General features: G+C 34.4%; 1 protein-coding gene across 4 annotated transcripts in view; it reads left to right on the forward strand.

Annotated features, from left to right (window-relative positions):
- The window catches only part of ADGRB3 (adhesion G protein-coupled receptor B3), a 723,296-nt gene that overhangs the window by 418,834 nt on the left and 289,785 nt on the right, over positions 1-14,677 (forward strand). For all 4 annotated transcript variants that reach the window (XM_059178365.1, XM_059178363.1, XM_059178364.1 and 1 more), the window contains 2 exons: positions 396-498; positions 13,419-13,462. In XM_059178365.1, coding sequence (XP_059034348.1) covers positions 396-498; positions 13,419-13,462 — 147 coding nt within the window. The remainder of the gene's footprint in view (positions 1-395; positions 499-13,418; positions 13,463-14,677) is intronic.

Consider the following 14,677-nt stretch of genomic DNA (forward strand, 5'->3'; position numbering starts at 1 on the left):
TGGATTATATTCATTTAAAGATTGCCTGAAGGTTTGAATTCACAATCCATCTCTCTTGGAGGTGAATCAGATCTAAGGAATCGAAAGCTTGTCAGTGCTGCTGCTTTTTCATCCTCCCTGCCTCTAAAATGGTACAGTCAGCACTAGCTTTCCCCTCCCCCCAAACTTCTCTAGTTCTAGATAGGATTTGTTTATAAGAAGAAATGAACCATAGCTTTCCATGAGAAGTTCGTTAGTATCATGCTTTAAATCTGTTTGCCCAGTTTCTCTGTTTTCCTTAAGATAAATTAGGATATCTTTATTTATTTAACATGCATCCCAACATGTACCGAGCAGTAGGAGTTCATACTTGTCATCCATCCTTTCTCCTTTTAATCAAAATTATTCTGTTTCAGAAATTACACTGTCGTCAATTCCAAAATCATCGTGGTCACCATAAGGCCTGAACCCAAAACAACGGATTCATTCCTGGAGATAGAACTGGCTCATTTGGCTAATGTAAGTATAACCTGTGTGGCATTGAGTTGCTTATAGTATTTACCTTTTAAAAAAAGGTTAACGGTCACTCACTTGTTCAGAGCACGTTTTTCTAGACTTTATTTAGGGTTGTAAATGAAGTGATTTCCATGAATATATATATATATATATATATATTATATGGAAACAAAGGCCAGGAAATACCAAGTGATGTGCATGCATTTTTGATAACCCTATTTCTGGTGACTATGTAGTTTGAAATACTGTTTTTATCAAGTTTTATAAAAATGTAGAATTTTGTTTAAAAAAATGCCAGATTACCCTATGTTTTTGCCTGTAATAAAATTCCCTTCAGTTTATCTAGGATAATAATTATTAAATTGTTTATCTATGTTCACATCTTTATTGGGCTCTGAGTCAAGCAGTAGAGGAGACCAAGATGAATAAAAACGTGTCTCACCACATGATGGGGGAGACTGCCGCATAAATACGTAGGTGTAAAATGCATGCAGCAATAGAAGTTCTAAACATAATACAAAGGTAGGTAATTAACTTCTGAGTACCCCAGAGTAGGAGAATGGGTGGGATGGCATTTGATAGTGCTGGGTCCAGGATCAGGGAAGACTTCTTAAAACTACCTGGGTATACCAGTAATCCAAACCTAAACCTCTCATTCCAGAATGACAAGAACCCTTTCTTGAATCCATCCAACCACAATTGGAATTCTTTAAATCTTGCTCCTTCCTTCTGTAGAAATTTAAAATTTCTTATACTTTACACATTCACTTGAAATGCTTCAATCACAGATGAGGAGGGACAGGGAAAGTGATTCCTATTAAGACTCTGCTGATGATGCTTTGATTCTCCCTATATTAAAGTGAGCCGCTCTCGTGTGTTGCATTACACAGGTGATTTTTTTTTTTTTTAATTCCTTGCAAAATTTCTGTGAAGCTGATATTTACATACAAATAACAGAAGCAGAGAATGCCATCTTCCCAAATTGATAAATTTAATGAATGGCAAAACAGAATCTATACTCAAATCCTTTGGTTTACAAAACCCATGCTTTCTCTCCTATTTTATAATTTCTGGTTTCCAAAAAGAAAACCAATTTTGGTTTTATAAAAAAGTGACAATTATCTTCCCTGAAAACCACTTTTTTCTAAGATGCTTCAGGCTTCCTAGATTGTTTAATGAAAATCTCAAACCTCTTAGTAATGACTTTTAAACATTACAACTAATACTTAAACTATTGGATCTTTTTCTGCTTTGCCAAATGTGACCATACCAGTTCTATTTAATTTTAAGAATGTGTTTTATTTCTATAAAATCTACCTCCTTTATACTAAGAATAATCTCATCTCTACCTAATCTCATCACTGCACTGAACACTGAGAATTCCTTTCACATTGCTTTTGAGAAAGAACTTATGTTTTTGTACATTCAAAATTTGTTTAAAAATATTTATTTACTTATGTTTTTGTTTTTTATTATTATGATAATGTCTACCAGTTGTAAGCATCAGTGAAACATAGTAATCTCTATTACTAGTTCCCAGAATTCTTTGCTAAAAAGAAAAAGCAATACGATGTCAGAGTGAATATCATATTTCTTATGGAGAAAACACTTATGTAAGTGGACATCAACAAAACTTTCCTAAATAAAGTCACTATTGAGAATTTAGAGAACATATTAATTAAAGGACATTTTTTTCAGAAGTTGAAGAAAGAGTAACCGAGTAACCTCAACAGTAGTGTTGATGAAACCGTCTCACTAATGTTAATTCAAACTATTTGAAATTAACAGATTTAAACTTTGAGTCAAACTTCTCTTCTGGGGATTCTGCCAGTCAATTTACAAAGGAGATAAACCATGTACAGAATATTACTTTTTATCTATGAAAACTGGAGTTTATCATCAACACATTTTATTAAGCACCAGCTAGACAGTTGGAATGACAGGGAAAGTCAGAACATAAGAATGAGATGATTATCACAGGTCACTTAGAACAAAATGCTGTCTTTCAATATTTTGAGCATATGAGTTGAGCAGATTTTCGAAACAATATAATCTCCCCTCTAAAAGACATCCATTCAAAAGAAAATAGACAAATCTGTTGAAAGGGATTCTGAGGGAGAAGGAGAGGAAGAAGAAAAGCTTACGCTGGAGAAGAAAATATTGCCAAGTCTTCTCACACGCTTCTACTGTCCCCTTGCTTGCAGTGCCCAGCTGCCCTCAGAGGCTAGCCCAATGAACAGCTACAAAACAGAGCTTCTCTGGGTGGTGGGATCCCTCATTTCTCCCCTTTATTTTATAAACACCTTTCACACTTCTTCCATACAATACATACAGCCCTTGGTCTCCTGTTTTGAATTTCTAATGCTTATCGCCCAAATTAGAGTTTGTAAAATACTTTACTACTCACTGAGGGAAGGGATTTGTAACTGATTTGTTGAGTATCCTAGTATTTATTACCAATCTTAGAAAAATATGCTATATACAAATTAATTTTAGCTTATTTCCATTGAAGAGATCATCAAAGAGTCTATAGTGGAATATATTGACCTTCGTTAAATGTGAGAAAAGATGCATCTTAAACATGAAAATAGGAATTGATGAGAACAAGCTGAAATTTTATTATAACTGTATATAATCACTGTTTCTGCCTTTAAAATTGAACTATTTTAGATATATTTCTAATATCAAGTCTACTTTCACCTATTTTCTTATATCAAAAATACGCACCACACTTTCCTGAGCTCAGAAAACAGTAATGACGTGCAAATTTTATCTGTTTCATATACCATGTAGAAAAAAATGAAGAATGAGAATTAATAGTTATAGTGAGTCTAGGGAAAAGCCTGTTAACATTTCCTAAATGAAATGTGTCCTTTTAAAAAGCTTTTTAACAAATAGCATTTAAAGTATGTTAAATATAATAGGGCCCTTGGGAACTAGTAGAAATAGTTGGTAGAATATGGAATCCTGAAATTACAAATTGTATTTAGCAAAGCCAATTGCAGTTTTACCCAGCTCATAAATCATTAATGACTCAGATGCTATTCTTAGTTCGGGTTTGGGGGGCTTTACAACTTTATTGTGATGACCTCTAGAGTTAGGGTCTGTAGTGCTTAGGCATAGCAATTACTTACTTTTAAAATATATCAAATTTGCTTTTCCAGGAAAAGAATTTTATTTTTCATGTTACTTAAGATTTCTTCAGTTGTGAGATTGATGGTTATCAATATTGTTAGATTATCTAATGCATAAGGAAAGGTACTAATTTTATTGAAAAAAATTATTGAGTCCTAAATAAATATAGTAGAATCACCATATATACACGCATGCACACACACACACACACACACACACACCCAGCATTAAGATGTCTCGGATCTGACAGATCTGAACCTGCTATGGCTTTCCAAGGTGGATAACATCTCCATCTTTAAAGAGGAGTTAGAAGAATAAGAAATTAAATGCATTTTAGTTAGTTCATGCTCTATCAACTTTGTTAGCCTGAAGATAAATTCTTTTGCCAAATGTAAGCATATTTTTATGCAGTTCCATTTCTAGTAGAAAGACAGATTGGACTACGCTGGCCTGCCGTCTGCAGTCTTGCCTTTCTTTTTATTTCTTCCTCTGAGTAGTGACGTGTGCTGTAGGTAACATGATACTGCTGTCTTTCAACATTGAAAAAAAATCTACAAAATTTAGTAGTAGTTCTCAAATCGGTCATATTCACAAAAAAAGAAAGAAAGAAAGAAAGAAAGAAAGAAAGAAAGAAAGAAAGAAAGAAAGAAAGAAAGAAAGAAAGAGAAAGAAAGAAAGAAAGAAAAAGAAAGAAAGAAAAGGAAAAAGAAAAAATCTCATGGGAATTTGGGCTGGTAGGTTTTGTTTTCTTTGCCATATTTGCTTGCATACGAACAGGATCAAGCTAACAAATGGAGTTTGTGTTATGTGTATACACTAAAATTAATCATGAGCCACAACCTTTGTAATCATAGCTGAAAACACAGTGGAAGACTCTAATGAATATGCTTGTTAACCCTTAGATAAGCATGAAAGACAATGAAGAGATTTCAACACTCATCAGTGAGTATTTTCCTGAATATTAACGGCTGATAACAACCCTAGGAATTAAAAATCACTTGGCAAAGCTTAAGAAAGTTGAGTTTGTGCATATATAATTTCTACGAAGGGGTGTTTGTATTGCTTTACTTTTTGAATTACTTTTCTACCGAGTTTTTGTCCGTTTGAAAGAGATTTCTGATTTCTTTTCCCCCTGCTTAAAGCTCTTGGTAACTTTTAAGGAAAAGTCTCGAAATACTAACTAAATAAGCAGATTGATGCCTCTGCTATTGGCAGAAATTGAGTTGGAAGTTGTTTTCTAGCTACAGTTTTGTGGTTTTGTTTGTTTGTTTGTTTGTTTGTTTTGGTTATATCTAAATTCCTCAGTTTGAGTAAGCGATCTTCCCACTTACATTCCAAATTCAGTTTATTTTGATTCATAATATATAGTTAATATTTTTCAAAAAGTACACTATTTTTGGAGCAGCAATTAGCAAACTTTTTCTTAGGAGTCATAGAGCAAATATTTTTAGATAGGTGAGCCATAACGGTTTCTGTCCCTTCTACTCAGTTCTGCTGTTGGAGCATGAAAACAGCCAGACAGTATATAAACAAATGGGTGTGGCTCTGCAATGAAATTTTATTTACAGAGATAAGTGTATTTGGATTCTACAGTATAAAGTTAATCAGCCTCTATATAGTACATAGACGCATGCTCCCCCCTTCTCGCAAAATGCCCATGTCCTGATCTCCAGAACCTGTTGTGTTACATGTCAAAAGGGACTTTGCAAATGTGATTAAGGGTAAGCACATTGAGATGGGGAAATTATCTTGGATTATCTGGGTAGATCCAATTTAATCGCCTGAGCCATAAAAAGTGGGTAACTTTTCCCTATGGCTGTGGTCAGAAATACAACATAATACTCAACTACCATTGCTGACTTTGATGATGAAGAAGAAAAGGGCCTCAAGCAAGGTGTGTAGGCAGCCTTTAAAGGCTGAACACAACCCATGGTTGCCAGCCAGGAAGGAAATGTGGACCTCAATCCTACAACTGCAAGGAATTGAATTTTGCTGAAACCTGAATGAGCCTAAATATGGGTTTATCCTTGGATCCTCCAGAAAGTATTGTGATCCTGCCGATTCTGTCTTTGATTTCAGCCTTGTGCATCTCTTGAGCAAGAGATCCAGCTGATCTCACCAGACTTCTGACCTACAGAAACTGTGAGATAATAAATTCATGTTATTCAATGCTGCTGTTTATGGCAAACTGTACAGCAGCAGTAGAAAACTAATAACGCTGCATTGGAACATTGCAAAATTAATTTTAGATTATGAAGATAATATATATGTAAGCATTAATAGTGCCATTTTGAATCAGACATAATGCAATACTGATGATATATTATTCAATAAGAATTAATTAGCAACCTGAGATTAAATTCTGTCCTGCTGATTATCATACCAGCGCTTTAGGAACCTGATTAAAGGAATCACCAGACAATGAGATGGCAGCTGTGAAGTGGCTGTGAGATGTTAAAGAAAGTCAGAGGATGTCACAAGACAGCACCACCTAGGCAGCCACGGGAAGGGCCTTGTGGAACCAGGTGCTGGACATCAGGGGCAACTCTGGCATGTGTAGATATGTTGTGCTTTTGAAGGAATTTAGTAGAACTTCTTTGCTGGTAGCTGATAGACAGACTAGTGCAAAACACCGCTGTTGCCCTTGCCTCTGCTACAATCCTATAAAAGTGTTATTAAGATACATTGTAACATCGTTTGGGCTATAAAAGGAAAAGACTTAAGCTGTCTGTTTCACATATATGAAATCTAGTTATTTAACTATTTTTTTTTAAGTTCCTGGCCACTCCAACTCATACTTGGAGAGTTTCTGCCCCTAGGAAACCCATGTATGTGTTTGTTGGGAGGTACACCAGACTCCTGTGCAGACATTGTTGGAAATGATGTAATCATGTAGTAAGGCACTCTAAGATACCTACATAGAGGCAATGATTTTCTTTGAAGAACACACATACAAATAATCCCTGATAGTGGTTCGACTTTTTACTGTTTTCCATATGTCCAACAGGCAGTATTCATCGGGAAATAATGTATATTCAGGTTAATGATCTATCTCAGAAATTAGAGAAGCAAGTTGTTATCACATTCACAAACATAGTGTCATCTGGTTAATGTGGGCCAGTGAGTAACCATAGCAGAAGCTGAACTGAATATACGTTCTTTCTTTATGCCCCAACTGAGTAGCTGAGAACTCCTCAAGAAAAGCTATGCAATGCGGATGGGACTCATCCTGATAAAACAATATTCTGCATTTCTCACTTCAGTGGTCTTTATACCAGTCTGCCTTAGTGAAAGGCAGCTCCTTCTTTTCCATATTGACTGGTTCTCAATGCGAAGTTCTCTACGGAACACTCATAAATCTATCCAAAAATCCTTTTATAGTCATTCTCCTGTTAAGTAGAAACACAGTATTATAGTTTCAGTGATGTTCTTTAGACTTCAGGTGTCTGTCAGCTACCCTTTCAGAAGGGAAAGAAAGAAAGAAAGAAAGAAAGAAAGAAAGAGAAAAAGAAAGGAAGGAAGGAAGAGGGAAGGAGGAAAGAAAGAAGAAAAGAAAAAGAAAAGAGAAGAGAGAGTGTGTTAAAACCAGATTTAGTTGTTTTTAAATATCACTTAAAAATATGAAAATACAGAACTGTACTTACCATAACCTTGAAAAAGGATATGGAGAACATTCAACAGATCATTTTCTGTTGTTGAGTTTCACACAACCTTTTTCAACTGTGTCGTACTCCTGGGTGGTATATTACACCTTCAGGAACTATGAAGTCATTTATTTGTTTAAAGAAATATTCTCACTAATCAGCTTTTAGGGGCGGGACCTGTCTTAGATTTGACGATGAAAAAATTTACATCCACAAGGTCTTACCTCCTTCAGCATGCATTCTTTAGGCTTTTTTTTTTTTTTTTAATGTGTCTTTTCTCAAGTAGTATTAGAATTATACACAAGATATTAAAATAGTCTTTTGTGGGTCAGGTCAGTCATTTTGGAAATGTTCTCAAGAGATTCCCAAAGTCTTTTTGTACAGTTATATAATAACTAGAGTTAAGCTTTAGTAGAGAAAGAAAGACAACATAAGCTTGGCAAAACCCAGGTATTTTTAATGCAATACCTTTATGTCTAAAATTTTGAAAATTGAAGAGAGACTATGAAATGTCCATTGAACAATCTTCCTCCCATCTACATTCAAGAAGTCAATGTACAGTGCACTAGAAGATGTGACAGGGAGAATCAACCTGGAACATCTGAGTCAGAAAATTGGAAATATTGATATAGTTATGGTGAAGTCAGTGCCCTTCTTCATGCCCTTAGATGTATCGTCTGCTTGTTTGCTTTACCTCTATAGACAAGAGGATGTATTGTTTTAAAAGGACTATGAAAGGTACGGGAAAGTTAGACATTTCCAGACTTGGAAGTTGTGATGGCATATGAGCACTAAGCATTTGGAAGCTTGAAGAAAAACGGGAGAAAGAAACCATATAATTTCTCTTGTGTGTGTCTTGAGCAGTGTTCTTCAGATTTGATGTGGATAAAAACTATGTAGAGGCAGTAATAATTAAAATGCACATTCCTAGGGATAGCCCCAATCTCAAAATATGTGGTGCCAAGGACTCTACATTTTTGATAAGCACCCCAGTTGATTCTAGAGTAGGTCCAGAAAAAAAACATTGGAAAACACTAAGATAGCAGGAGTGTAGTAAGCATAGTATGTGGATTGAATTTACTCAGAATGGAATAACACCAAAGAAAAATTAGAGAAACTTGGTCTTCACTCATTTTTATTGTGACTTTACTCTTATCTTTTCTGTGATCAGCTTCAGATCTCTGCTCAAATATTGTCTTATGGGTGAAGGCTTCCCAGTATATAATATTGCAACTAATTCACTTCCCATTCTTTCCTCTCATTGTGATTTACTTCTTGTCATAGCACAGATTACCATCCAGCATGTTATATATTTATGTTTTTATTTTGTCTCTCTCCCTGCCCCCTTCACTATAGTTAAATCTATGAAGCAAGAATTTTGTTGTGTTCACTGCTATAACCTCAGTGCTTCAAAGGGTACCTGGAATATAATACGTATTTACTAAGTGATTTTTTTTTGTATGAATGACTAAATGAAATTTATCATAGTGAGAGTAATTTACCATAGGGAGATGTATTTAGGGTATTCTATAGGGAAAAAAAAAACTGACTTGGAAGAGAGTTTTGAAAGAGGAGGAATGCGCTTATGAAGTCATTTAGGAATCACTGAGAGCTAGAACTAGAAAGGATGTCCAAATTCCCTTTTCTATTCAAAAGAAAAAAGAAAGAAAAGAAAGGAAAAAAGAAAAGTTATGCAGATCAAAGGAAAAGAGAACCACCTATAGAAATACATTGACAAAGCCAGTGATATATTATATTGTTAAATAGGTATATTGGTTTGTTGATGTGGAAACAGAAAAGAAGTAAAAGTAAAAAACAGCAAAGACTATTAAAGACACTTGAAAGTTATATATTGAACAACTATGGTAATGAGGAAATTTGGGTCATGGTACATTTTTTAAATGCCTTAAAATCGGGTGAGTAGAAATATTTATTTAACTTGAGTTCGACTATTCTATTTTGAATGGGGTCAAGAAAGTTCTTTGTTGTTTGTTTCTTTGTTTACTTGTTTTAGAAAAAATGTGTTTTTCAAGAATAAAGTATCCTTTCCAAAAGTTTTCAATACATGCAGTTTTTATATTTTAAGTGTCAATGAGATTGACAGCTACGTAAATGAATTTTTTTAAGCACAATTGTCTCATTTGGTTGAGAATTGTTTGCTTCCTTAGTTTAATGCTTTTTGTTTGTTTGTTTGCTTGTTTATTCAACAGACAGAGATCACAAGTAGGCAGAGAGGCAGGCAGAGGGAGAGGAAGAAGGAGGCTCCCTGCTGAGCAGAGAGCCCAATGCTGGGCTTGATCCCAGGACCCTGGGATCATGATCTGGGTTGAAGGCAGAAGCTTAACCCACTGAGGCACCCAGGCACCCCAATGCATTTCTTTAATCAACTTCTATAGGCTTGTCCACGCTCACCCATTATCCTCTTGCTCCTGTCATTACATTTTGTTTTTCTCTCTTGGGCTCACCATTTCCTGTTATCAATTTCCTGTAAATTCCTCATAACAGATCTTGTAGCAGAGTACCTTTGAGAAAAATGTTTAGAAATTATAACAAATACTTAACAAGTGGTTTCCCAGCAGAACCTTTTAGACAGTGTTTTGTTTTGTTTTTTTTTTTTATGTTTAGGATTCACTCATCATTGATGTTTGCTTTATGCTTTCCATTGCACATTCTTTTTCTTTAAGCTACTGGTCTATCCAGATACTAAGATTTCTTTAATTTGTTTGTTCTGCTTATTTTTCTAAACTTCAAGTATTTAAATAACTGACCTCAGCTCACAGACCTACGTATTGGTAACTACACAAGAATGAACCCTTACAGATGGTGTCTATCATGTGTAAGTTCCAGAATGTAGAGTGAAACACAAAATTGAGTGGTGCCTTTTGGAACCTATAATAATTTTTAAGTAGATACTTTTGAAATTTTCACAAGGACAAGAAGAGAGAGAAGCATGAGATAAAATCGAAGAGATGAGGGGTGAAGAAGGTAAAAGATAAAACTAAGGTTTACGATAGCGTGGATTAAGAGTAGAATAAGCATTTTTCACCTTTATACTTTTATCTGAAAATGGAAATCAGTTTCATTAGGGGATTTAAAAAGGAAAGATATCCAAACAATTAAGGTTGTTTTATATTTCTTTTTGAGTATTATTTTTTGTTATAACTTGTTATGAATTCTAAATATGAAATAGTAATCCTATAACCAGTATCCTATATTGGTTTACATAGAAATTTAAGTTTACCTAACTCATACTTTACTAAAAGAAGTAAACTAGATTCAGAAGAATTATTATCTCAGGTTCTTCACCCATAATTAGTTTCTATATTCATGAAAAATATACTCCCATACCCCTCATTGTGATATTTCAAGGATAATTTATTTTCTATAAAGTGTTCTGAGATCTTTTGAACAAATTCCCTGATAAAATGTAGTATAGCTTTATGATGCAACATTGTAGCTATAGTAAAGATTTCTTAGAAAGTCACAGACTGAACGAAAATTTTAACTAAAACCAGATAGAACCTCATGGGACAGGGGAAGAAAGCTATTTAGAAAAAAAAAGAAATGGAAAGAATAGAAAAGAAAACAGTTTGAAGCACCTTTCCCTTCTGTGACCCTCCCTAGATCTATACCACATGTAGAACCACATTAAGACTCACTTACTTGATGAAACTTGATCTAACACAAGCCATGATGTCCCTCATTTCTCCCTTACACAGTATATTATGACAAGTGACGCTTATAAAACCATGTCTCTTTGTTGTTATATGAATATTAACATATATAAAAATAAACACACATATGTGTGTTCCTCATCAACCTCCTTGAGGCTATAACCTTCTTAGGGAAGGAGCATTTTTATGCCAAGAGCATTGTTTATAGGTATTAGCATTTGACAAGAAGAAAGATACCTTGGATATGCGGTCTTTGAGGGATTTTGGTAATGATGTTAAAATATTGGAATTAGTCAAATGTCCTAATTATAATGAAAAATAAAATTGGGATGGATTTCACAAATTTTAGAATCACTATTTTTAATGTTTATTTCTAGTGAAATTTTTGAACAGATACAGTAAACAGCACTTAGGCAACATTTTACAAAGAGCCTGCCTAGACTTTTAAAGAGGTTGTTTTGCTGGATATATCTTGGTGATTATCTACTAAAACAAGACTGAGGTGTAGGGGTCGCAGCCAGGGAAGGAGCATGTCTACCTATGGAACAGAGCCAAAAGCTGGTTTTATCTGCCTTGACCTAGTCATCATTTTTATTAATGATTTGGTTCAATGAGGGGATAGACACCATGCTTGTTTCTTAATCCTGTACCAATTAAAAAGTTTTGAATCAATAGTGAATGTGTGGGATGTCAAAATCAGGATTCAAAAAGTCTCTCCTAGGAGACTTTAATGTATAAGTAGTCAAGGTGAGGAAGAGACTCCCAAAATATCTGATACAGTCATAGCTTGCATTATTAGGAATATGGTATCTTACAGGGGAGAGACAATAACACCACTTTTTTCTGCAATGGTGGGACACATATTGATGGTTTCCCTAAACACACCTCAAAACTATGTGCTCTAAGAAATGAGTGATGTGGAGAATGAGAGAACGTGAAACAAACAGCGTATGTTTAATAAAGAAGAGGGCTCTTCATGGGTAGAATAGCATCATATAAAGGAAGAATTTTTAGGCTAGTTTCAAAAGGGCAAAATAAGGCCCAATGAATGTGACAGACAGAAAGAAAACACTTAGACGATTAGTACTCTTTAAAACAGAAAGATAATGAAAACCTCATGGCGTCATCCTGAGGGCCAGGGGGGCTACTCATACATATACAATTATTGAACTGAATAAATATTTGATACTTTTTTTAACATATTTTCATTAGACATGATTCGATACAAAATAATCTATTGATTGAGAAGATATTGCAAGCCATGATGTATAAACTTGTGTAACCGCTATGTTAGACACCTAAAACTAATGTAACATTGTGAGCTATTTAAGAAACAACAACAACAACAATAACACTTTGCCGTGGACTAGATGTGGCCACATCTGCATTTTCTCTCAATTGATTTCAAACGAATGAGATGGTCTTTAAACGATAATAATAGCTCTACTGGGACTTGAGCGTTTCTACACTTTAGATTACTCTTATAGGAAGGAAATGATAAAACTTTATGTTTATTTCCAAATTCAAAAGAACATCCCATTTTATGCTTCCTTCTCTATCTTCACTCTATAGGTATGACTATTATAATTAAGAAGACATACAAAGGGGTTATTAAATAGTGGATCTGGTTTAGTTCATACTAATTGTGAAATACACCCCAAAAGGGCAGCCGTGACTTGCTAGGAGGAGGTGGCACATTGGGCCAGAGGAGCTTGCACATCATGTACAAATTTATACTTAAAATCCCTTTAATGACACTTCATTCTTCATACTTTAAGGGAAAGCTAACTCAGTGAATGCTATGAGGTGCATCGATTTTTATTTCACTTATCATCATTATTGAATAAAATGGTTTTTTTAAAAAATGCAGCTATTAATAACCCATTTTTAGAAAAAAAAAAAAAGGAGGAAAGAAGAAGAAGCTATCACTATCCAACACGTTTTCTGGAAATGGACAGTTAATATAACCATCTCTTGCCCCTAGGAAGGCGACAACCAGAGACTAATAAGGGTGGCAGTGGTTGTGTTTGTAACGTGTGCGTAATACAGAATGTTTCCCTGTGATTTACACTGTGTATAAGTACTTTGGTCTTCAGAAAGGAAATAATCCAACAATTAATATTTTACAGGTTAAAAAAAATGAAATCTTTTACAAATCAGGTAATTTGTAAATTATCAAAATATGGACCTTGTGCCAAATGAGAGCTTCACTTTCAATTTTCAAAAGAAAAACTAAATATAGGTTATGACATTTGTAATAAACGTATTGTTTTCATGATTAGAATTTAATGAAATGCATCACTAAGGCTGAGGAAGGACAAATTTTTTATGCAAAATAAATAGAGATGGAGTCTTTAAAGTATCATACTACAAGATAAGAAAGCTGCCATTCTGTTTGCATTTCACATAAAACTTCCATTTTTGTTGTATGTATTCAAGAGACATTTCTTCTTTCTCTGCTTATTTTTAGGGTACTTTGAATCCCTATTGTGTGTTATGGGATGACTCAAAAACGTAAGTGACAGATGTTTTCTTATATTACTCTGGGTTAAATATTCAAAGCACATTAAGTTATTTCAGCTGCCTGCTAGTCAACAGGAATATGATAAGTTAGTGGGATGTGAGTTACACTCAGAAGACATTCTCCTTTGTGCATCTGCAGGACAGGATGATGAATGTGTCTGTGTGTGATGATGCCATCAGATTACGTCCCAAGATAGAATTGTGTTACCTAATATGTAAGGCACATTGCAATGCAAATTCCATGAAGATTTTTTAAAAGCTCTAATATTTTAAAATCATAGGAGCTCAAATGCTGTTTCAACACTTTGCTCTAGTCATTCAGCTTAGCATTGCAGAATAAAATGCAATCTCTATGGTCATTTAGCCAATACATTTCTTGCATGACCTTGAATCTATTATCAGAGTAATGTGATATTTATATGGCTCTTCCAAATTGTTTTGTTATAAAAACATTGAGTGACATTTAATTTTCTTATTCATATATTTTATGAATTCATGAAGACAAAGGAAAACCATTGCAATAAATAAGGATTAATAATTCTTCGATGCATTCCTTTGTACAAGAAATTGCAATATATCTTGTCAAAATCATCTTAGTCTTATTATTAATTCTATGGGATTTTAAGGATAGTCTCACAGAACAGAAAACTCCTGATTAAGTGTTAATTAGACCCTTACACTTTAAATACTTAGGTACATTTATTTCCAGATTATACAGCTGTTTTGTTTTGTTTTGTTTTGCATGGAGGGGAGATAAATATCAATCAATCCCAAAGGCTAATACTGCCCTGTGGATGCTGTCAGATAGGGTACCATGATGTTGAGTTCGAGGTATTCTAAGATTTTCTCCAGTGTTCTTCACCCTAAATCTAATCTACAGCTGAGGTTTTACTATGCTACTTGCATCTCACCAGTAGCTGTACTGGAGAGTCTAGAAAAAGGACATAATTAGAATTCTAGGTAAAGAAAATATCTACTGGATGTGATTATTTCTAGGATACTGGTATAGTTTACATTACAGTATTTATGTGGTTCATGAATCAGTAATGTTGGGCATATTATTTGCTGTAGATTCTGATATTCTAGGGATCCTCTTCTTCAAGGAATTTTAGTGCCATAAGGAGAATCCACATTGCCATGATGATGACATGCACTGGATGTCCTCATAGATGTCATTATTTTTTTCTTTTGAAACACAATACAGAA

The sequence above is a fragment of the Mustela lutreola genome, chromosome 6 (genome assembly GCF_030435805.1).
Source record: "Mustela lutreola isolate mMusLut2 chromosome 6, mMusLut2.pri, whole genome shotgun sequence".
Taxonomy (NCBI): domain Eukaryota; kingdom Metazoa; phylum Chordata; class Mammalia; order Carnivora; family Mustelidae; genus Mustela; species Mustela lutreola.